The following is a 25,425-nucleotide window of genomic DNA, read 5'->3' as shown; positions in this document are numbered from 1 at the left end:
ATCTCAATCGCAATGGCAAAAGCCTTTTTTTTCTTCTTTTCCTTCTGCGCTACTTTTCCTTTGCACAAATCTCGATTACCACCACACTTCATGTGCACCTCATGCGTGGCCATTAGCTCTTACATATCTTTTATCCTCAAGTGCCTTCTCTTTAAACCAGAGCCCAAATATTGCTGTTTCATTCTTTCAACCTCTTTAACGGATAGAAAAACGAATAGATGTGGCTTTTAAGTAAAACATCTCCAACTACAAATGTATTTCTGGCCATGGTAGTGTCTGTAGAAGAATAGGTTCTTTTCCAAAACAGCCTAACATCACAATGTCATATTTATCTTTAAAGACTGATCAGCCGTACTGGGAAGCAGAGGCGTCCCAGCCACCAGGAAAGGACAGACGGTGGCCTGGAGCGCCAAGTGGGGGAGAGGAGCCGCGGGGGGGGGGGGGGGGGGAGTGCCCACCTTCCCCCGCCAAATTGTGTGACCCCTGTGGTGAACACGCCGCGCCATTTCATCCCCGCAGCCCCGCATGCATAATCTTCCGGCAGGCAGAGCAGGGCTACGGCAAGATGACGTCTGAAGCCCTGTACTGGAGACCATTTGTGTCTCCAGTACAGGGCTTTGGGCGCCATCTTCCCGTAGCCCTGCTATCTGCCTGTCAGTGCGGGACTTTTGCAGCGGCTGGCTGCGCCGCTCCAGGAAGATCGTCGGGGGAGCTGCGCCCAGGGAGAGGAGTCTTCTGCAGGTTAGTAAATACTTTTCTTACAGGTAATTATACATTTAGTGAAACACTGCCTGCATTAGGATTATTTCCTGGGGAACGTTGGCCACATTACGATTATTTCCTGGGGAACGTTGGCCACATTATGATTATTTCCTGGGGAACGCTGGCCACATTATGATTATTTTCTGGTGAATGCTGGCCACATTATCATTATTTTCTGGTGAACACTGGCCACATTAAGATTTCCTGGTGAAAGCTGGCCACATTACGATTATTTTCTGGTGAACACTGCCGCATTATAAATATTTCCTGGTGAACGCTGGCCACATTACGATTATTTTCTGGTGAACGCTGCTGCATTACGATTATTTTCTGGTGAATGTTGGCCACATTACGATTATTTTATGGTGAATCATTGCTGCGTTATAATTATTTTATGGTGAATCATTGCTGCGTTATAATTATTTTATGGTGAATCATTGCTGCGTTATAATTATTTTATGGTAAATCATTGCTGCGTTATAATTTTATGGTGAATCATTGCTGCGTTACAATTATTTTATGGTGAATCCTTGCTGCGTTATGATTATTTTATGGTGAATGATTGCCGCATTACTTTTATCTCATGGTAAAACATTGCTGCGTTACGATTATTTTCATCAGGGGGGCACAACATGGGGGGAGGGCAGGGGCGCCACAAGTTTTCTCGCCTGGAGTGACAAAATGGCTAGAGACGCCCCTGCCGGGAAGAGATCCGTTTTCACAGGTTTGCAGTAAAGAACAGCAGCAGATACACATACATAAATCTCCCGATGCAGAAATGCAGACTGAGGTACTGTCAGCCTTTCCTCCCTCATGTTTGTATAGGCTGGCTCTGTGGTAACTGTGGAGATGTCAAGACGTTTGAGAATTCCTTACTATACTCTGGTACGTCTTACCTCTTTTTTTCTCGGCATCCCATTCTTAACTAATTAAACATTAACAGAACAAGTGAATCGTTTAGCCCAATCTTAGCAGCTTTAATCTATATGGTTAGGCTACAATTTTTTTCTTTTTTAATAACGGTTATAACATAGTTCGAAAGCTGTAACAGATGTATACTTAATGTATCCTATACAAATCAAATGTAGTTATTATAGCTGCTACAATAAGGCTACAGCTGTAGGAAAAATAAGTTAATGAACAAGTCAATAGTAGCACAAGTTAAATAGCTGTAAATAGCATTGATCTGTAGCCCAATTAATAGAACTTGTGAATAAATCCTGCACTTGTGGCTGCACAGCAGAGGGGCACCTGTTTCCCTGTTAATACTGAGGAATCATCATCTATCTATATATATAATAGAGTAAGGCCACATACACACATCAGACCATAGTCTTTTGAAAATGAAAGATCACAGACCAATCTTACCACCCTTCATGTAGTATGAGAGCCATACTCTACACAGTCTTTTCTATGGAGTTGAACTCCACATCAGAAAAAAAACCTTTGCAAGATGCTGCACACACAGATGCTGTACAGACACAAAAGATCAGTATCTGCAAAAGATCTGTTCCTGCCAAAAATCCATTCATGCAAATTGCAATGATAGTCTATGAGATCTGCAAATCATCATACACACATGATTTAACTGACATTCATCTGCAGATCAGATCCACCAGGATGGATTTTCAGATCTGCGGATGATTGCTTGATCTGCAGATGAATGTCAGTTAAATCATGTGTGTATGATGATCTGCAGATCTCATAGACTATCATTGCAATTTGCAGGAACGGATTTTTGGCAGGAACAGATCTTTTGCAGATACTGATCTTTTGTGTCTGTACAGCATCTGTGTGTGCAGCATCTTGCAAAGGTTTTTTTCTGATGTGGAGTTCAGCTCCATAGAATAGACTGTGTAGAGTATTGCTCTCATACTACATGAAGGGTGGTAAGATTGGTCTGTGATCTTTCATTTTCCAAAGACTATAGTCTGATGTGTGTATGAGCCTTAAGTGCCTCAACCTTCGAGCAAGAAGAAGAAGTACTTTGCATGAGAAAATGTATGCATGCTCAATCACCAAGTTTTAGGCTTCTTTTCCACGGACTGTTGAGCTGTGTGCTCAGCAAGCAGTTACCAGGCAGCAGTAAGCAGTTACCAGGCAGCAGCAAGCAGTTACTAGGCAGCAGCAAGCAGTTACTAGGCGGCAGCAGCAAGCAGTTACTAGGCGGCAGCAAGCAGTTACCAGGCGGCAGCAAGCAGTTACCAGGCGGCAGCAAGCAGTTACCAGGCAGCAGCAAGCAGTTACCAGGCAGCAGCAAGCAGTTACCAGGCAGCAGCAAGCAGTTACCAGGCAGCAGCAAGCAGTTACCAGGCAGCAGCAAGCAGTTACCAGGCAGCAGCAAGCAGTTACCAGGCAGCAGCAAGCAGTTACCAGGCAGCAGCGAGCAGTTACCAGGCAGCAGTGAGCAGATACCAGGCAGCAGTGAGCAGATACCAGGCAGCAACAAGCAGTTTCCAGGCAGCAGCAAGCTGTTACCAGGCAGTAGTGAGCAGTTGTAAGAGTTTGAGAGGCATGTTACTGCCTATCAACTGTCCGTGGAAAAGAGGCCTACCCTAGCAAGTCTGGCTTTGCAAATCTGGCCTAATTGGCTATTCATGAGGCAATGCTCATGCAAATATGCATTTGCTTTTGCATGCCAAACTATGCAGGGTCAAAAAACCAATACTGCAAAGCGGTCGCCCTGCTACATGCCAGTGATGAGCGAAAATGCAAAAATTTGTTTCGATAAACTTTTACCGAATTTTCGCCTAATTTCGTTTTGACAGGCAAATTTTCCAGCTAATTTTTTCACGTTAATTTTCGCCTAAGGCCAGTCATTTTCGCATTACTTGCGTATGATTGCGGACATTTTCCACATAAGGGCATTAGCGCCTGCATCAGAGAAGTTTCTTGCGCATTATTGCGGGCATTTTTCCGTATTACCGTCCGCATAGATTGAATTTCCATGCGGATTATTGTGGACATTTTTCCGCATAAGGGCATAAGCATCCGCATACAATGAATTTTCGATGCTGGTCGAAAACGCAAATATTTCTGAAGATTTTCATGAAAATTCGCCAAAAAACGAAAACAGGATTTTCGAGGCGAAAATTCGCAAGCAACACTGCTACATGCTACATTAGCACTATCCAGGAGCGCCACGGGGAGGATTCCCAATGCCCCCCTTTTATACAACCGGGGGGACCACAGGGTCCCAGGCTCTCTCACTGCCTGGGAACCACAGCGACACCCCGGAGGGGGAGGCGCAGGCGACCCCCCCCAAGCGTGGCCAGCGTCGGGGAGAGCCGTCTACACCCACCTCCCAATATTAAAAAAAGGCACTTACCTTAACGTCCATTGCGTTCTGCTACATGCGCATTAACTTGGGGGCACCACAGGAGAAAGGAGTGAAGCATGGGTCACCCCGAGCTTTAGAGCTCAGGGCTGGCTCACATACAGCACTCCAGAGGGGGGGGGGGGGGGGGGGGAGGACAGGTGCAGACAACTCACTTCAGGGCTCACACCACCGGAGCAAGCCATCCACCACCTGCCTCCAAAGGATACAAACTGCAACAAATGCTTTCCATGAGAAAATTAATGCGCATGTAGCAGAACGCAATGGACGTTAAGGTAAGTGCCTGTTTTTAATATTGGGAGGTGGGTGCAGACGGCTCTCCCTGGCGCTGGCCACTCTTGGGGGGGGTCGCCTGCGGCACCTAGCCTCCCCCTCCGGGGTGCCGCTGTGGTTCCCGCGGTCCCTCCGGTTGTATAAAAAGGGGGCATTGGGAATCCTCCCTGTGGCGCTCCTGGATAGTGCTAATGTAGCAGTGTTGCTTGCGAATTTTCGCCTAAGTCATTTTCGCATCGAAAATCCTGTTTTCGTTTTTTGGCGAATTTTCACGAAAATCTTCAGAAATATTTGTGTTTTCGACCAGCATCGAAAATTCATTGTATGCGGATGCTTATGCCCTTATGCGGAAAAATGCCCACAATAATCCGCATGGAAATATAGACTATGAATGTATTTTGTAGGTACTGATCTTTTGCAGGAACGGATCTTTTGCAGATAATGATCTTTTGAATGAGTGCAGCAACTTTGTGTGCAGCATCTTGCAAATATTTCTATCTAATGGGGAGTGCAGCTCAATAGAATAGACTGTGTAGATGTGGCTCTGATACTACATGGAAGGGGGTAAAATTGGTCTGTGATCTTTCATTTTTCCAAAGACTTTTATCTGATGTGTGTACCCCACCTTTATTCTTCTTGCTTCAAGGTTGAGGCACGTACTTTATTAGATAGATAGAAGATGCGGCGTATGCTACGACGCGGGACGGCTAGTGTGGGTATATTTTATCAGCTCTTGCACAGCACCTACTCATTTTTCTAATATCCAATTATATATTGCCACTATTGCTCTTTTGCTCTTCCTTACCCACTATTGCTCTGACAGTAACATTTTCCACACCTGTTCCTCCTGCTTTGCGCACATGTAAAATGGGAAAAGCCAGGGGCGTAGCAATAGGGGGTGCAGAGGTAGCGACCGCATCGGGGCCCTTGGGCCAGAGGGGCCCCGAAGGGCTCAATGTCAACTACAGTATTAGCTCTCAATTGGTCCTGTGCTCATAGTAATCACTTCTATAGATACTTTGAATAGTGGTAAACATTGACAAACTGTTCCCCATCCCCTTCTTGCACCTCTGACACTGTAGTTGACAGTGGCAGGTTTTGGTGCGCCATATCAATTGTTATGTATAGAGTGCATGGGGGGCCCCATTGTAAAACTTGCATCGGGGCCCACAGCTCCTTAGCTACGCCACTGGGAAAAGCAATAGGTTTGTTGCTGGCTGGCCCCTCCGGCTTATTACTAATAACTGTGGGACTTTAAAAGGAGCTGATGAATGCATAGTTTGGGTGAATTAGGAAGCGCAAGCTCTCTGCTTTATCGGCCAAGAAAAGCACCAGCTTGTGACTGCACAGACAGGTTCATATCAGCTAGAAAGGGGTGGCAGCATACAATTAACCAAATGACACACTGGTACCCAAGTTCTGTGAATACATACAGTGGCTTGCAAAAGTATTCGGCCCCCTTGAAGTTTTCCACATTTTATCACATTACTGCAACAAAACATGAATCAATTTTATTGGAATTCTATGTCAAAGACCAAAATAAAGTGGTGTACACGTGAGAAGTGGAACGAAAATCATACATGATTCCAAACATTTTTTACAAATAAATAACTGCAAAGTGGGGTGTGCGTAATTATTCAGCCTTCTGAGTCAATACTTTATAGAACCACCTTTTGCTGGAATTACAGCTGCCAGTCTTTTACGGTATGTCTCTACCAGCTTTGCACATCTAGAGACTGAAATCCTTGCCGATTCTTCTTTGCAAAACAGCTCCAGCTCAGTAAGATTAGCTAGACAGCATTTGTGATCAGCAGTTTTCAGATCTTGCCACAGATTCTCGATTGGATTTAGATCTGGACTTTGACTGGGCCATTCTAACACATGAATACGTTTTGTTTTAAACCATTCCATTGTTGCCCTGGCTTTATCTTTAGGGTCGTTGTCCTGCTGGAAGGTGAACCTCCGCCCCAGTCTCAAGTCTTTTGCAGACTCCAAGAGCTTTTCTTCCAAGATTTCCCTGTATTTGGCTCCATCCATCTTCCCATCAACTCTGACCAGCTTTCCTGTCCCTGCTGAAGAGAAGCACCCCCAGAGCATGATGCTGCCATCACCATATTTGACAGTGGGGGTGGTGTGTTCAGAGTGATGTGCAGTGTTAGTTTTCCGCCGCAAATAGCGGTTTGCATTTTGGCCAAAAAGTTCCATTTTGGTCTCATCTGACCAGAGCACCTTCTTCCACATGTTTACTGTGTCCCCCACATGGCTTGTCAAAAACTGCAAAAGGGACTTCTTATGCTTTTCTGTTAACATTTGCTTTCTTCTTGCTACTCTTCCATAAAGACCAACTTTGTGTCCTATGGACAGATTCCCCCACCTGAGCTGTAGATCTCTGCAGCTCGTCCAGAGTCACCATGGGCATCTTGACAGCATTTCTGATCAGCGCTCTCCTTGTTCGGCCTGTGAGTTTAGGTGGACTGCCTTGTCTTGGAAGGTTTACAGTTGTGCCATTCTCCTTCCATTTCTGAATGAACGCTTGAACAGTGCTCCGTGGGATGTTCAAGGCTTTGGAAATCTTTTTGTAGCCTAAGCCTGCTTTAAATGTCTCAATTACTTTATACCTGACCTGTCTGGTGTGTTCTTTGGACTTCATGGTGTTGTTGCTCACAATATTCTCTTAGACAACCTCTGAGGCCACCACAGAGCAGCTGTATTTGTACTGACATTAGATTACACACAAGTGCACTATTTAGTCATTAGCACTCATCAGGCAATGTCTATGGGCAACTGACTGAACTCAGAACAAAAGGGGGTTGAATAATTACGCACACCCCACTTTGCAGTTATTGATTTGTAAAAATGTTTGGAATCATGTATGATTTTCGTTCCACTTCTCACATGTACAACACTTTGTATTGGTCTTTCCAATGGAATTCCAATAAAACTGATTTATGTTTGAAGCAGTAATGTCATAAAATGTGGAAAACTTCAAGGGGGCCGAATACTTTTGCAAACCACTGCATCTAACATCTACCAGCCTCGTCATGGAGGAGTGGAAAAGGATTTCAGTGGCAACCTGTGAAGCTCTTGAGAACTCCATGCCCAAAAGAGTTTAAGCATTGCAGGATAATAGTTGGCACAAAAAATTGACACTTTGGGCACAATTTTAACTAATTGAGGACCCCAGACTTACACTCCCCTAGTGACAAGGCGCTTTTTTACAATTCCGTACTGAGCAGCTTTAACAATTTATTGTGCAGTCATACAACTTAGCACCCACCCAAATGAGTTTTATTCCCTTTTCTTCCCACCAACAGAGCTTTCTGTTGGTGTTGTCTGATTGCTGCTGCGACATGTTTTTTTTTTTTAATTTTTTTTTTAATAAAGCTATTTTCCTTTAATTCCCTCCCCCCGAGATCCACCATTACGATCATCTCTCATAGGCCTCAGCCTATGAGAGGGATTTGATTGTGAGCCACTCCAGGGGACAGCTAAGTGACAAAGCTGTCCCTTGTACAGCGCTGGGCTAGATCGCAGCGCTGTACAAATGAGAGAAAAAAAAGTTTATTTTCCTAAAAGCCTGCCGTCTCCGATCGCGGCTGGCAGGCTGTTTACTGAGCGCCGTTCCATAACTCAGTGGGGAATGCGCGTGCATTTCTCACTAATCACCAGTTGGCATTAGGCAGTCCTGTTGCTGCCACCCTCCCACTGCCGGTCAGCGTTAGGTGGTCTGGAGGGGGTTAACCTAAGGTGTACTTACTTTTGTTGCCAGTGGTTTAGCTATTAAAAGATGTGTGTTGAGTTATTTTGATTGGGAAAGCAAATTTACACTCTTATACAAGCTGTACACTAACTACTTTGCATTGTATCAAGGGTCCTATGCTCATATCCGCACAACCCCTGCTCATTGCCAGCGGCATTTACACAGCAGCAATTGGGGAAGGGGAACTGATGTTCTCCGATCTAATCACAGTTATGAATGAATTTGACCCCGATCAGGGGTCTAAACAAACACTGGAAACTCAGGATAGTGATATTAGCAAAATCTAGTTGTGAAATAGTAAAACTACACTGAGGGCAAATTTTAATTAAAGATTAATAAAATGAATCCCTTCTAAACTCCCCTGTCTCCCCTCCCCAGCTACCAAACAAACTCAGTTAAATTAAAAAAAAGTAATTTTAAAAAATAAAAAATACATAAATAGTTGCCTACTTGCCTTAGGGATTCAGTTTTTTTTTTAAAAAATATGTATGTCATGTAGGTATATTACGGTTATGTTAGCAAATGAGGGCTTGTAATTAGGGACCAAATTATAACAACCACAAGACAGAAAAAAAGACACCTTTATTTCCAAAAAATATATTGTCACCACACATTGTACTGGGAACATAATTTAAATGTTGTGATAGTCGGGACTAACTGGCAAATAAAATGGGTGGGTTTTATCTATAGTAGCATTGCTTATTTTAAAACTAAAGGGGATGGAATTGGAGAAATTGTGTATTTTTTTCTTGGATTTCCCTATAAAATGCATCCTCTATAATAAAACCCCTGTGTCCGTGCCTCCTGTCTCTGTGTAGCATTGTCCGTGCTTTTGGCCACTGCGCATGTGTGCAGCACGGACCCAGAGACAGGAGACCGGGGATGGGGCCAGGGAGTCGAGCGGGCGGCATGTGAGCAGGCGGTCGGATGTGGGCTGCGGTCGCGTGCGGCGGTGGGTGAGCAGGCGGGTGCTGCGGGAGGGCGCGTGCACAGCGGGTGCACGTGTGCAGCTGGTGGCGGGCCGCGCGCGCCCAGGAACACAGACCTAGAGCCCGTTTTTATACAGGCTTAGGTCTACTAGTAGAAAATAAAGTAAAGTAAGTATTAACCCTTGAAAAAGCATAATTTGTGGCAAAAAAAAAAAAAAAAAAGATACAGATCATTTCCATATGATCAGTAATCATAAAGTTATTGATGAATAAATGGTTGGAGCGCTGACAAAGGAAAATTGCTTCCATCCTTGAGGTGTAAACACCAGAGGCGGTGCAGTATTTTTACCGCACCCCACCGTGTGCAATGAAAGTCTATTTATAATATGATGTTACAGCGCGACGCGTCAGAAGTGATGTTTTTCGCCGCATCCCCGACGCAAAACAAGAACTATGTTAACGCTGCGGCGATCTGCGTCGGCCCGGGAGTCATGTTAGTCTATGGCCATGCGTGGATGTTTAAAAAATTACAATCACAATATTGCGGTGCACTTGCGTGGAAGTGTATTTAAACAATACCCTCTCACATACCCGAAGCACAAAGTGACAGCATGTGCGCGTCACGAGCGTGTCACTTCCTGCTTGGCTGGTGCCCAGACAGTAAACACCACGCAATAGCGCGGTGTTCCCTGAAGGCCTGTTTTTACCAGTGCGATGCGGTGCATCACACCACATCGGTGATGCTGGTTTCTGGTGTGAAACCAGCCTGAAGTGGTTAAAATAACTTTTCAGCACTTTGCAATTGAAAAAAAGTACCAAAAAGTAGATGAAAAATACTGCCAAAATTATTCTGAGTATTTTCTAACTTGCTGATGGTTTAAAAGGTGTTTTATTGATAAGATAGGAAAAAACTTGGGAGAAAACTTAAGATAATAAGCTAATTGGATTGGGCCCAAAGCGTGAATGAGCCCTAGCAATACCCGTAGTCTTCAATCAATGCTGCCGTTTCGGTCTATGCTTTATAAAATAGAACAGAGAAAACTATTCTGAAAATGAAAGTGCAGGTTGATGGACAAAGCTTGCCCTACATTACATCTTATTAAAGCACAGTGACCACATATGATTACTTGCAATTAACTAAAATAGCTCATGATTAATGGCAAGACACTGTCAAGTTAATTGAATGAGTGAGCAAGGAGCAATGTGATTGTTAAGAGAGCATTAGCCCATAACAATAAATCAACCTATTTGGTTTACCATAGTCAGGTCAGTTAAAGGAGTACTATCGATTGAAACGACTTTTTTTTTTTAATACTCTATATTAGTGTACACATTACCACTAGTGCTAGGGGCACTTTATTTATTCACCCAGGTCTCTCTCTCACTATCCCTGCTTAAAAATGTATTTCTCACACAGCTCATAGTAGTTTGGGTCACCCTGAGCTGCTTGGTTACTCTGTCACACAGCTCACAAATATATTTCACTGTGTCACTCACAGCATGCAGCAGACATGAGGAGAAATAGGCTGATCTGAGGTGGTAACAGGTAACTAAATGAGCTGGAATATTGTTGGAATATAACTAGCTATACCAGGAGTCTGTGTTTACACTCAGACTGGCTGCCTGCTTGAGGCATTCACTCCAGGCTGCATCCACTTTACAAGCTGCTGAGAGGGGCAGACCACTGTCTACAATTAGCATTATTAGTATCTTTATCAGTCAAGAGAAGCAAAGATAATAAACACACATTGCTAGAATCTTTAACCCCTTACCACCATATCAACAAGATTATTTCAGCAAGGTGATAATTAAACTATAAACTGAGGAGTTGATAGCATCTCCCCTTTGCAGAGACATGGTCTAGCCCTCTGGGAGCTCAGTATTAGATACATTTTGTATCCAACACTGACGCCAAAACTGACGGAGGATTTTACAGCTGAGAGGAACAGCTGTGTGAGGAATCAAATTGCTCCTAGGACTTGCCCTAATGTGTGCTACAACATACAGCATTTAAAAATAAATGCATACATCAATAGTATTCCTTTAAAAGCTGGTTTGTAACTGGTCACCTCTGTACTCGGGCACACTCACCATTGCTCTTTGCACTGCTTTAAAAACAAGTCAGTGTCTGCCCTACAAAACAATATTCATAACTTGAGCATATACAAAACTGTCATTACTTACTGGCACTTCCACATACTTTGAAGCAGCTTTCACCTGAAACAAAAAAAGCAAATCAATACTGTACGGCCATACAAATAATTAGCAAAGGAAGTCTTCTCAGTCCTAAGAAAATTACATGTAGTAATTTCACAAATCTCTAATTGTCTTAGTTACGCTATCCTTTTAATCTAATCAAGCTTTTAGATGAAGCAATTTAATTTAATCGTTGATGCTATAATTTACCAATTTATATACTGAGTGGATAATGTGCCTTTTCATAAAACGTAATGTCAACTTTACACTGATTACAATTTGTAAATTCAGTGATAATTATTTTTTCAAATAACTAAAGTAATCCCTGCACCTAAGAGCTAACATTCTATTGTAAATTGGCCCTAGACTATGATGGACAAATCACTATGGTAGGGAACAGATTGTGACATGACTATATACTGTGTAAAAGCGCTGTGGAAGATGTCAGTGCTATATACAGTGGGTTGCAAAAGTATTCGGCCCCCTTGAAGTTTTCCACATTTTGTCACATTACTGCCACAAACATGAATCAATTTTATTGGAATTCCACGGGAAAGACCAATACAAAGTGGTGTACATGTGAGAAGTGGATCGAAAATCATACATCATTGCAATTTTTTTTTTTACAAATAAATAACTTTAAAGTGGGGTGTGCGTAATTATTCGGCCCCCTGAGTCAATACTTTGTAGAACCTCCATTTGCTGCAATTACAGCTGCCAGTCTTTTAGGGTAGGTCTCTACCAGCTTTGCACATCTAGAGACTGAAAACCTTGCCCATTCTTCTTTGCAAAACAGCTCCAGCTCAGTCAGATTAGATGGACAGCGTTTGTGAACAGCAGTTTTCAGATCTTGCCACAGATTCTCGATTGGATTTAGATCTGGACTTTGACTGGGCCATTCTAACACATAGATATGTTTTGTTTTAAACTATTCCATTGTTGCACTGGCTTTATGTTTAGGGTCATTGTCCTGCTGGAAGGTGAACCTCCACCCCAGTCTCAAGCCTTTTGCAGTCTCCAAAAGGTTTTCTTCTAAGTTTGCCCTGTATTTGGCTCCATCCATCTTCCCATCAACTCTGACCAGCTTCCCTGTCCCTGCTGAAGAGATGCACCCCCTGAGCATGATGCTGCCACCACCATATTTGACAGTGGGGATGGTGTGTTCAGAGCGATGTGCAGTGTTAGTTTTCCGCCACACCTAGTGTTTTTCATTTTGGCCAAAAAGTTCCATTTTGGTTTCATCTGAAAAGAGCACCTTCTTCCACATGGCTTGTGGCAAACTGCAAACGGGACTTCTTATGCTTTCTGTTAACAAATGCCTTTCTTCTTGCCACTCTTCCATAAAGGCCAACTTTGTACAGTGCATTATTGTTGTTCTATGGACAGAGTCTCCCACCTGAGCTGTAGATCTCTGCAGCTCATCCAGAGTCACCATGGGCCTCTTTACTGTATTTCTGATCAGCGCTCTCCTTGTTCGGCCTGTGAGTTTAGGTGGATGGCCTTGTCTTGGTAGGTTTACAGTTGTGCCATACTCCTGCCATTTCTGAATGATCGCTTGAACAGTGCTCCGTGGGATGTTCAAGGCTTTGGAAATATTTTTTGTAGCCTAAGCCTGCTTTACATTTCTCAATAACTTGATCCCTGACCTGTCTTGTGTGTTCTTTGGACTTCACGGTGTTGTTGCTTTCAATATTCTCGTAGACAACCTCTGAGGCCCTCACAGAGCAGCTGTATTTGTACTGACATTAGATTACACACAGGTGCACTCTATTTAGTCATTAGCACTCATCAGGCAATGTCTATAGGCAACTGACTGCACTCAGATCAAAGGAGGCCAAATAATTATGCACACACTACTTTGCAGTTATTTATTTGTAAAAAATGTTTGGAATCATGTATGATTTTCGTTACACTTCTCATGTGTACACCACTTTGTATTGGTCTTTCATGTGGAATTCCAATAAAATGGATTCACGTTTGTGGCAGTAATATGACAAAATGTGGAAAACTTCAAGGGGGCCGAATACTTTTGCAACCCACTGTAAATACTAAATAATAATATGTAAAAAAACAAATAAAAAAAAACAAACTAGGTCTTTCCTTCTGACCATGCGTTTGCTTGAATAGGCTGACCAGTCAAGCATGAAGTCGTTTTGCTGGTTATGACTCTTAAAGGGGCGCTATGGCGAAAAATTGTAAAATTTCAAATATGTGCAAACATAGACACATAAGTAGTATGTTTTTTCCCAGAGTAAAATGATCCATAAATTACTTTTCTCCTATGTTGTTGTCACTTACAGTAGGTAGTAGAAATCTGACAGAAGCGACAGGTTTAGGACTGGAAGAAGCCCAGGGTCAGAAAAAAGTTACAATTTTTCAGCCTTGTTCAGGTGTGCTTTAAGGAGTCTTGCCCACGGACTCCTTACTGAATAGACAGTCCCCCAGCCAGGGTTCGATCCTTGGTCTCCTATGTCAAAGGTGGTGCCCTTAACCAGTATACTATCCAGCCACATTAGTAAATAGTAAAGCAGGATTTCCAAGCTTTTACCAACTGTTCAGATTTAGATCCAGTCAAATCTTTAATTCTGCGTTAAGTGGGGAAGTGATAACAGTTATAAGGTATAGTTGTTGCCTGTATCCCCTCTGGTGAGAGACGAGTATGTCTCCTCAAAAGGGACTGCGACAGCAATAAAGACACTTAGGTAGATTATGAAAGCTGGCGTCTCTGACATTTTTTCTTTTAGCTCTGCTTCTTATTCTTGGAGGTTAAATTATAAGCAGGAAAAATTAACCATTTGCACATTCTACACAAAGAGTCATGCACCTATACCTGAACCTGATTAAATGAGAAAAATATTAGGGGGGGGGAGGGGGAGAGAGAGAGAGAAAGAGAGAGATTGCAGCCTTCTTCACCTTGCATTAGATCCATCTGGGGTTGAAACTAAAAGAAAGTTTCATACAAACAGAAGACACTCTGGGACATGTCGAGACCTGACTGATAATTCATTGAGATGGTGGAGTTTGAGCAGGTTTGAGCTAAAAGAAACAGTGCTGGCATTGAAAAAATAGGGATATCCAGAGGCCAAGTGACTTATTTTTTACTTAGTACTGGACCTAGACTACAATACATACACTTTACAATATGGACATGTGACTAAGGTAGGGATTAGATTGTGAGTCCCTGTGAGAGACACTTAAGTGACAAGACCATATACTCTGTGCAGCGCTGCAGAAGATGTTGGCGCTATATCAATACTAAATAATAATAACAGGTGTGATGACACTGTGCAGTGATGTGGAAAGTGCAGGTGGTGTACCAGGAATCACAAGATCTACAGTGGGCCCCTTTTTGAATAGGGAGTGACATGTAGTGGAGGCAAACAGATAGTAAGGCTGCTCTAGTAGAGAGAAAACAGCAAGGTGGAAAATATAATTTGCCTGATGTTGCTGCTTCTAAGCATTCATACGCAACCATTTATATTCTGTCAACAGCAAGGTGTACTTAACTAGCTTCCTCAGGGTTTCTCTCCAGTGAATGACTAGAAAAAGTGTTGGCTAGTTTTATAAAATCATGCTTCTGAAATGCTACACATGGGAATAGCTAATTTAAAAGTGATATCTGTTACAATACTTTCCAGTATATTAAAGTACTTACAGTGAAAGAGAGTATAGATGAAAAGAATGTTCCTTCATCATATCTTGCCAGTTTAGACAGAACCCCTTCCAGAACTGAAATAAACTTTGAACAATGGTATTCGAATGAGAAAAGGTGGCACGGAGGTAATTGATAATCATAGCATAATAATGTTTATGCAGTGATTTCACAGTTAATTAGAAGTGTCAATTAGCACAGAAAATTGCATAATTAAAATTACTGCTACACAAAGAGCAAAGGCTTTCACATACAGACTGGCATAAGCATGGCTATGCGTTTTGTAGAATGCAGAGAAAAATTCTGAACTGTGCACCTTTCCTTGCAGCAAGCACTTTCATTAACCGCTGTGCTGCAGATAATAAAAAGTAAAAACCAATTATATAACACAATAAAAAATACCCAAATCAAAAAACATACTATAATTCAAAGGCAAACTAAACTTTCCCAATCCAATAGCTCATTGTGAAGGCAACCCCTGGAAAGCTAAGCACACAAACTAGAGGGTTTTGACCAGAAGCATCGTTAAGAAATCTAATGTGGGTATCCGTGTCCCTGACTGACATTGTTGGCGATTTGTCATGTTGCATGTCTAACAATGACCTCCGTGGTTCTTCTACTGCAGTCTCTACAGCTGGGAATTCTCACTGCCCTTCCCCCTCCCCACTCCATAGCACAGCAAAAAAAAAATCACCATAAAGGTGTACACTAATGAAACAATTTACCGAATGATTGTTTACAAACGATTCTTTACATGAACGATCGAAACTGATCGTTTGGGACCACTAATGGACAAAATCTCCTAACCAATCTGATCAGATTAATGAACTTGATCCGATTTGCTTTTAAACATTGTAGCCTTGATCCAGGGCCGGATTTTACACAAGGCACTGAAGGCACGTGCCTACCGACTCCTGGCAATGGAAAGGCAGCTCATTCCCCTCCATGGGCTCTCACCTTCCTCCTACACTATGCAGAGTCCTGATGAGAGTGTAAATGAGAGGTTACTCACCCTGCTCCAACTATTCCACTGATGAGATTTCCCTTCAGTCAGGGGCACCATTAGCTACTTAATATTGAGGTTCCTCCAGCTACCTTATACTTGGGGGCACCTCTAGCTACTTAATATTGAGGGTACCTCTGGCTACCTAATACTGAGGGGCACTTATGACGGACAAGGGAAGTAAGGGAGAAGTGACAGCTGGGACAGCCAGGACACTTGCGGTGTGGTTCCTTGAGGTTTGTAGGTTCATGAAGAGCGACGTCTAAAGTTCCAGGACATCTGTGCCTATAGGCTCCTGTGCAGTATATCCGGGCCTGCATTGATCAATAAAGCTTTGTTCATCTTTCAGCTCTGCAGTCAGCCTATTCTTACTAGAAAACCCAATTTCAAACTTCCGCATCTCTAAACAAATTGATCAGGCTCACATTTGGTTTCAAATTCATGAGGGAAACTAGAATAGTGCATTCACTTTAAAACACAAATAAACCTATAATATAAACATGCTGAATCAAATTACACCTTATCACACCCGAAGCAGGTTATTTCGGCGCGTGGCGCTGAGCACTAAAGCTGGGCGCCGTCATAGCAGCATTGCTATGCTATGTGCCCCGCGTAACAGTAATTCGGGGCTCCAGCAATTGCTAGCCCCCGAATTACATCTCCAAGTAGCGACAACTCGGAGGGGGAATAGTATTCATCGCCGCCGGTGAGTTTAGCGGCAGCAGGGAGAGCCACAATTTTTCGCCCTGTGTCGAACTGCCCGACACCCAAATCAGATATACTTATCACACCTATAATGAACTCCCAGGCATCTCTCTTGCCTGTTGTTCGCATGTGCTTTATTTTACCAGCAATCTGTACACTGTACACCAAAATATTGCTTGATCTTCATACTTCTGGTCTCAAAAATTCCCTGTAATTCTCCGTGTTTTGTGTGAATCTTGCACCGTGCTTATGGCAGTGTATGATATAGTTAATCACACATTTATTATCTAACTTTCATATGATATAATGGCTGCAAATCAAGTCTGATTTGTTGTGTGGGAACTGGATGAAGACAGGAACAGAATGAACTGCAAAGCTCAGCAATTAATTCAGACCGACTGTAAACACCAGTTATATAATTCAGATCATAGTATACATGGGTGGAAATTTTAGGAAGGCCATTGCGCAAGAAAACTGATAAGGATAGATACAGTCAGGGAAACGTCTAGTCCATACATGTTAAACTCCGGTCCGCAGGCCAAATCTGGTCCCCAGAGCCATTACATTTGGCCCTAAGTGGTTTTCCCACTTTGCTTTATGTTTGGCCCACTTTAGATTACCAGGAAAGTACTAAACACTAGGGAATTGTATATGGGAGGGTGGGGCCCTCTAGACACCAGGGAACTGAAAGGGAAGGGAGAGAGGACATCTAGATACCAGTGAACTGTATAGGGGATGGAGGAGGAGCACTAGACCCCAGGAAACTGTATAGGGAAGGAGGGCCATTAGAGGGAAGGGAACTTTATACGGGAGATTATCTTTATATTCTGACAGAATACCCACATCCTTACAGAACCTGTATAAACCAAAACCAATTCCTGGTACAACCCCCCATTTGCACTTGGTGAAATAAATGATTCTGATTCTAAGGAAGGTGGCCAGTAGACATTGAGGTTGGCCCACCACTTGGTCCGTGTGTTCAATTTTGGCCCACTTTGTATTTGATTTTGACACCCCTGGTCTAGACCAACAATCCTGGTTTCATCACAGCAGCTCTACTAGATACTGGTAAAAAGAAATGCGATTCCTATATATGTTCTAGTTGGCAAAAATGAGTAATGCTTTGCAACTGTATTACCTGCATTACTGATTAAGCGACAGCTTGGGCTTGATGACGTATATTCATGTAAAAGGTTCATTTATCCTCTAATCTATGGCAGATAAATGCCTGGAACCTTACTGAGATCACAGTGAGCATTTGTGCATATCCATGATGTTGAGGTTATAGTTTTCTCATATAAACTAAACATGTTTATATACAGTGGTATGCGAAAGTTTGGGCATCATCATTAATCGTCATGATTTTCCTGCATAAATCGTTGGTTGCTACGATAAAAAAGTCAGCTAAATATATCATATAGGAGACACACACAGTGATATTTGAGACATGAAATGAAGTTTATTGCATTTACAGAAAGTGCGCAATAATTGTTTAACCACTTGATGACCCACCCTTTACCCCCCCTTAAGGACCAGCGCTGTTTTTAGTGATCTGTGCTGGGTGGGCTTTACAGCCCCCAGCACAGATCAGGGTGCAGGCAAAGAGATAAGATTGCCCCCCTTTTTCCCCCCTATGGGGATGATGTGCAGGGGGGGTCTGATCTCTTCTGCCTGCGTGTGGCTGGCGGGGGGGGCACCTCAAAGCCCCCCTCCGTGGCGAAATTCCCCCCTCCCTCTCCTACCTGCTCCCCCCCCCGGTGATCGAGGCTGCACAGGACGCTATCCGTCCTGTGCAGCCAGTGACAGGACGTCCCCTGTCACATGGCGGCGATCCCCGGCCGCTGATTGGCCGGGGATCGCCGATCTGCCTTACGGCGCTGCTGCGCAGCAGCGCCGTACAAATGTAAACAAAGCGGATTATTTCCGCTTGTGTTTACATTTAGCCTGCGAGCCGCCATCGGCGGCCCGCAGGCTATTCACGGAGCCCCCCGCCGTGATTTGACAGGAAGCAGCTGCTCGCCCGAGCGGCTGCTTCCTGATTAATCAGCCTGCAGCTGGCGACGCAGTACTGCGTCGCTGGTCCTGCAGCTGCCACTTTGCCAACGCACGGTATAAGCGTGCGGTCGGCAAGTGGTTAAATCAAATTAGGCAGGTGCATTATTTGGGCACTGTTGCCATTTTATTGATTCCAAAACCTTTGGAACTAATCAGAACTCAAATTGGCTTGGTAAGCTCAGTGACCCCCGACCTACATACACAGGTGAATCCAATTATAAGAAAGAGTATTTAAGGGGTCAATTGTACATTTCCCTCCTCTTTTAAATTTCTCTGAAGAGTAGCAACATGGAGGTCTCAAAACCACTCTCAAATGACCTGAAGACAAAGATTGTTCATCATCATGGTTTAGGGGAAGGATACAGAAAGCTGGCTCAGAGATTTCAGCTGTTTCCACTGTTAGGAACATATTGAAGAAATGGAAGACCACAAGCTCAGTTCAAGTTATGTCTTGAAGTGGCAGACCAAGAAAAATTTCGGATAAACAGAAGCGACGAATGGTGAGAACAGTCAGAGTCAACCCACAGACCAGCACCAAAGAACTACAACATCATCTTGCTGCAGAGGCAGTCACTGTGTATCGTTCAACCATTCAGTGCACTTTACACAAGGAGATGCTGTATACAGAGGAAGCCTTTTCTCTGCCTACAGCACAAGCAGGGTGTCTTAAGGTATGCTAAAACACATTTGGACAAGCCAGCTTCATTTTGGAATAAGGTGCTGTGGACTGCTGAAACTAAAATTGAGTTATTTGGGCATAAGAAGGGGTGTTATGCATGGAGGAAAAACAACACAGCATTTCAAGAAAAACACCTGCTACCTACAGTGAAATATGGTGGTAGTTTCATCATGCTGTGGGGGGCTGTGTGGCCAGTGCAGGGACTGGGAATCTTGTTAAAGTTGAGGGATGCATGGATTCCATTCAGTATCAGCAGATTCTGGAGACCAATGTCCAGGAATCAGTGACAAAGCTGAAGCTGCCCCGGGGCTGGATCTTTCAACAAGACAACGACCCTAAACACTGCTCAAAATCCACTAAGGCATTCATGCAGAGGAACAAGTACAATGTTCTGGAATGGACATCTCAGTCCCCAGACCTGAATATAATTGAAAATCTGTGGTGTGAGTTAAGGAGAGCTGTCCATGCTCGGAAGCCATGAAACCTGCATGAACTACAGATGTTTTGTAAAGAGGAATGGTCCAAAATACCTTTAATCAGAATCCAGACTCTCATTGGAACCTACAGGAAGCATTTAGAGGCTGTCATTTCTGCAAAAGGAGGATCTACTGAATATTGATTTTATTTCTTTTTTGTGGTGCCCAAATTTATGCACCTGCCTAATTGTGTTTAAACAATTATTTCACACTTTCTGTAAATCCAATAAACTTAATTTCACTTCTCAAATATTACTGTGTGTGTCTCCTATATGCTATATTTAACTGACATTTTTTATCGTAACAACCAACGATTTATACAGGAAAATTATGACGATTACCGATGTTGCCCAAACTTTCGCATCCCATTGTAAGTAGCTATAGAGGCAGTTTAATACTGAAAATAAATCAACACATTAAAAAAAATATATACATATATTTACCTTTGACACAAGGAGAGATATAATTTCTGCAACACTTTCCTCAATTAAGTCATCTATTTTGGAATGATACTGCTGCTATAATGCAAGAACAAAAAAGCAATTAATACAATATTAGCTATCTTTTAGCGGAATAGAATAAAAACTAACATGCAATTGTATTTTTGCTAAACAGCAGAAAAACAAATCCTTGAAAATGATCCATCCAATCAACACTTCCTCTCAATCTATGTGAACATTTTCCCATGTTCGATGCTGAGTTAAGCAGCTAATGGGGTTATTATTCCGATGAACTGATTTGCCATACTCATTCAGGAGAAGGAATGTGAAGGATACTTTTTGTGCCTCCTACAATTAAGATTGCCGTGTATTTTTCTAAAGAACTGCTCCAGTTGGAGAAGCAAAAAGACTAGGAAAAGATTCAATTAATACAACATTGCTTGTCTGACAACTGGCATTCATAAGTTCAGCGAAATGTGCCTAAAGAAAGAAATAAGCCTCTATTTGTCCACAAGAGAAAGGCCCTTTTTCCTGCAGCAAGCGGGGCATTGTATTTGCACAACATATTCAAGGTAGTACATAACAGAAATTTCACCAGCAGAATCAAATGAATGGCAATTTAACAGAGTTGACAACCAAGAAATCAAATCTTCAATTTGTATTGTTTTTTCTTTCCTGCTCAAGATTGTCTTAAAATATGTAGGCAACGTTTGAAAATACATGGAAGATCATCATTAGATAATGTTTCAATTTCTTTTCTTTTAAGCATACCACTTCAAATAAAATCAATATTTCAATTGTTAACTTCATTAGGATCCTTTCTAAAGCTTCAAAATATTGAGAAGAAAGAGTGGAAATGCGAGCACAAGCCATTTAATTACAATGCTGTAGGAATGGCCCTTCCTCGCAATAGGATTACACTATTTACAAAAGCTAAAACCAAAGTAAGCATTTGTTAAAAATGTCATGGATTTCTTAAATGCCATGGATAACTTAAAATACCATTAATATACCATTAAAAACTAAAATCAGTTATTACACTCTGCAATTAAATTACAGCATACATTTATAAATAGATACAAATAAGAAAAAATGAAGAAAACAGCACAGAAGCGAGGAAAAAAGTGAATTCCAAATGGACAGTGATATAAATTCCTCTTAGAGGTTATTCTGAAATTATATTTTCAAAACTCTCAAATACAGTGGGTTGCAAAAGTATTCTGCCCCATTGAAGTTTTCCACATTTTGTCATATTACTGCCACAAACATGAATCAATTTTATTGGAATTCCACATGAAAGACCAACACAAAGTGGTGTACACGTGAGAAGTGGAACGAAAGTCATACATGATTCCAAACATTTTTTAGGAATCAATAACTGCAAAGTGGTGTGTGCATAATTATTCGGCCCCCTTTGGTCTGAGTGCAGTCAGTTGCCTATAGACATTGCCTGATGAGTGCTAATGACTAAATAGAGTGCACCTGTATGTAATCTAATGTCAGTACAAATACAGCTGCTCTGTGATGGCCTCAGAGGTTGTCTAAGAGAATATTGGGAGCAACAACACCCTGAAGTCCAAAGAACATACAAGACAGGTCCAAGACAGGTCAGGGATCAAGTTATTGAGAAATTTAAAGCAGACTTAGGCTACAAAAAGATTTCCAAAGCCTTGAACATCCCACGGAGCACTGTTCAAGCGATCATTCAGAAATGGAAGGAGTATGGCACAACTGTAACCCTACCAAGACAAGGCCGTCCACCTAAACTTACAGGCCGAACAAGGAGAGCGCTGATCAGAAATGCAGTCAAGAGACCCATGGTGATTCTGGACGAGCTGCAGAGATCTACAGCTCAGGTGGGAGACTCTGTCCATAGGACAACTATTAGTCATGCACTGTACAAAGTTGGCCTTTATGAAAGAGTGGCAAGAAGAAAGGCATTGTTAACAGAAAGCATAAGAAGTCCCGTTTGCAGTTTGCCACAAGCCATGTGGGGGACACAGCAACCATTTGGAAGAAGGTGCTCTGGTCAGATGAAACCAAAATGGAACTTTTGGCCAAAATGCAAAACGCTATGTGTGGCGGAAAACTAACACTGCACATCACTCTGAACACACCATCACCACTGTCAAATATGGTGGTGGCAGCATCATGCTCTGGGGGTGCATCTCTTCAGCAGGGACAGGGAAGCTGGTCAGAGTTGATGGGAAGATGGATGGAGCCAAATACAGGGCAAACTTGGAAGAAAACCTCTTGGAGACTGCAAAAGACTTGAGACTGGGGCGGAGGTTCACCTTCCAGCAGGACAATGACTCTAACCATAAAGCCAGGGCAACAATGGAATGGTTTAAAACAAAACATATCTATGTGTTAGAATGGCCCAGTCAAAGTCCAGATCTAAATCCAATCGAGAATCTGTGGCAAGATCTGAAAACTGCTGTTCACAAACGCTGTCCATTTAATCTGACTGAGTTGGAGCTGTTTTGCAAAGAAGAATGGGCAAGGATTTCAGTCACTAGATGTGCAAAGCTGGTAGAGACATACCCTAAAAGACTGGCAGCTGTAATTGCAGCAAAAGGTGGTTCTACAAAGTATTGACTCAGGGGGCCGAATAATTACGCACACTCCACCTTGCAGTTATTTATTTGTAAAAAATGTTTGGAATAATGTATGATTTACGATCCACTTCTTACGTGTACACCACTTTGTGTTGGTCTTTCATGTGGAATTCCAATAAAATTGATGCATGTTTGTGGCAGTAATGTGACAAAATGTGGAAAACTTCAAGGGGGCTGAATACTTTTGCAACCCACTGTATCTACTGTCTCTATGGTGACCTACATAAACCGGCTAGTTTCTTACTTCTGGGGTTTATAACGGATTGTTAATAAGGCTGTCTGTTAAATTAATATACATTCCACTTATCTATGCTCAATAAACACATAATTTGTTTTGGGGAGACCCGTTTATTTTTTAATATGAAAACAGAAGGTAAAAAAAACTAGGAAAGACAGGAGAAGAAGAAAAGAACCCCCAAAAGGATCATGGGAAGTCCTCAATCCTAGGAGACACCCTACACTTCCTTCAACCGTTCACTTACCTGAGAGCGCCATCCTGTAATCCAACAATACCAGCTATTTTTGATTAAATATCTCTATTTTATTTCATGCCTACAAGACAAGCTCCTCCATTCTCATTATCTTATAAATGTAATCTACTAAATCACAAAGATTAAGAATGTAGGTTTATTTTTAATATTTAGCAATTGCTGGATGGACCCTAATGGCCAATCAAGTTTTTTTTTTTACTTAGATTATAGATAGGATAGTGATCTAAGGTAGGTGAGGCAATATACCCGATTAATAATAGTCATATTTTCAGACAATGCCACCACATATGAATATAGTCCCCCTGGGCTGTCCACATCTCCAACATGTGGTGTCTGTCATCATGCCAAACTTGCTTATCTGCACTGCGGTGCAGTACCACCTAGATAAAATCTTATAACTGTTTTCCTGTACAATACTTGACATGGAGAGCCCATGGGCCAAAACATGTACCTTACTCCAATTTTAATGTGGCTAGGACCTCTGCAGACCTTCCTCCCATTTGAAAAGGATTCTATTAATTTGCCACTTTTTTCATTTTTTTGTAGGACAATGCTTTTGGTCATAAAGCTGACAAGACATGTGCATAGATCATCTTCCCACTCATCAGTACTTATATATGAGTATTTCCAAACAATATGATTGGAAAGTGATAGCTACAGCAGAGCAGAATTTCAGTGACCATATATTTGATTAGGAAGTGTTGAAGAAAACAAGAGTTGAAATTGGAATAGCATGTAATTTTCATTTTATGATAAGTAATTTCCTTTATTCTGGTTTCTCCCAACTTGATTCCTTTTTAAAAATGCCCTCTTACTGACTGTCAAGCAAATGTTTAGTCTTCAGTAGTTTCTGCATCAAGCACCTGCAACAAGCATGCAGCCATTGGAATCTGGGCGTTAATGAAAGATATCCATAACCAGGCAAGAAACATTTTTAAAAGTTAGCAAATTAGCCATATTCCTCATTTAGTTTTGATTTAAAGGGACACTGAGGAGTGCCCGAATTTAAAAGACTGCACTTACCAGGGGCTTCCTCCAGCCCACTGCAGGCCGCAAGGTTTCCCAGCGTCCTCCTGGCTCTTCTCCGTGCCCCACCGCCGGCCCCTGTTACCGACGACACCCGGGCCAGATCTTCCTGGTTCGTTACGCCGCTCATCATCACACCGGCCGCCGTGATGATGTGTAGCGTCCGGCGTGATGACGAGCGGCGTAACGAACCAGGAAGAGCTGGCCCGACATCCGGTCCGGGTGTCGCCGGTAACGGGGGCCGGCGGAGGCGCACGGAGAAAAGCCAGGAGGACGCTGGGGGACCTCGCGGCCTGCGGTGGGCGGGAGGAAGCCCCAGGTAAGTGCAGTCTTTTAAATTTGGGCACTCCTTTGTGTCCCTTTAAGGCAATGCTAAGTTTTTAATAAATCACTTTAATGTAAAAAAGCATACAGTACCAATATGTATACTGAGTAAACATCCATGTAAAGACTTACCCACTGCTTTGAAAACTGGATGATAAAATGTAGTGATCCAGAAATAAATGACCATGAAAATAAAAATAAGAGATGATTTTAATACACAACTCAAAAAAGGATAATAAAATAATCAAAGAAATATACACACACACATGATGCGAAGGAATGAGAAGAAACTTCAAAGAACATATATAAATTAGATGTATGTATAGAAATATGGATGGAGACATTGGGAAATGAAGGGAAATGACACAGAAAATGCAGTGTCCACGGCAGGTAGGGCAAAAATGTTTAATGATTCTCAAACTTCTAGCTACTTCTGGTCATTATAGAGATTCTCTAACGTTGTTAAAATATTGTTAAAGCAAACCTAAAATGAAAATAACCTCAAGTAGTGGTGGGCAAACTTGGTATGGTGCAGTTTGGCAGGCAAACGGTTTGTGTGCTGTACACATCTGTGCTGCTGGCTTCTACTACATCTTCCTCCCCCTAAACCCAAATCCCGTATTAACATCCTGCCGTCAGGATGTCAAAGTTATCCCTGACTTGTCCGTCCATCACCTCTTTCGGAGCCTTGCTGGATAG

At 42.4% G+C, this 25,425-nt stretch overlaps 1 protein-coding gene across 1 annotated transcript in view; it reads right to left on the bottom strand.

Moving 5' to 3' along the window:
- Positions 1–25,425, bottom strand: part of CADPS2 (calcium dependent secretion activator 2) — a 506,020-nt gene that overhangs the window by 56,951 nt on the left and 423,644 nt on the right. Inside the window, exons 22-25 of the mRNA XM_068276393.1 lie at positions 24,859–24,873; positions 20,271–20,345; positions 14,913–14,996; positions 11,246–11,278 (exon numbers count right to left, since the gene is read on the bottom strand). Of these exons, the coding sequence (XP_068132494.1) occupies positions 11,246–11,278; positions 14,913–14,996; positions 20,271–20,345; positions 24,859–24,873 (207 nt within the window). The remainder of the gene's footprint in view (positions 1–11,245; positions 11,279–14,912; positions 14,997–20,270; positions 20,346–24,858; positions 24,874–25,425) is intronic.

This window comes from Hyperolius riggenbachi, chromosome 3 (assembly GCF_040937935.1).
Source record: "Hyperolius riggenbachi isolate aHypRig1 chromosome 3, aHypRig1.pri, whole genome shotgun sequence".
NCBI lineage: Eukaryota > Metazoa > Chordata > Amphibia > Anura > Hyperoliidae > Hyperolius > Hyperolius riggenbachi.
The sequence above is the reverse complement of the archived record's forward strand: the minus strand, read 5'-3'. Positions and strand labels throughout refer to the sequence as shown.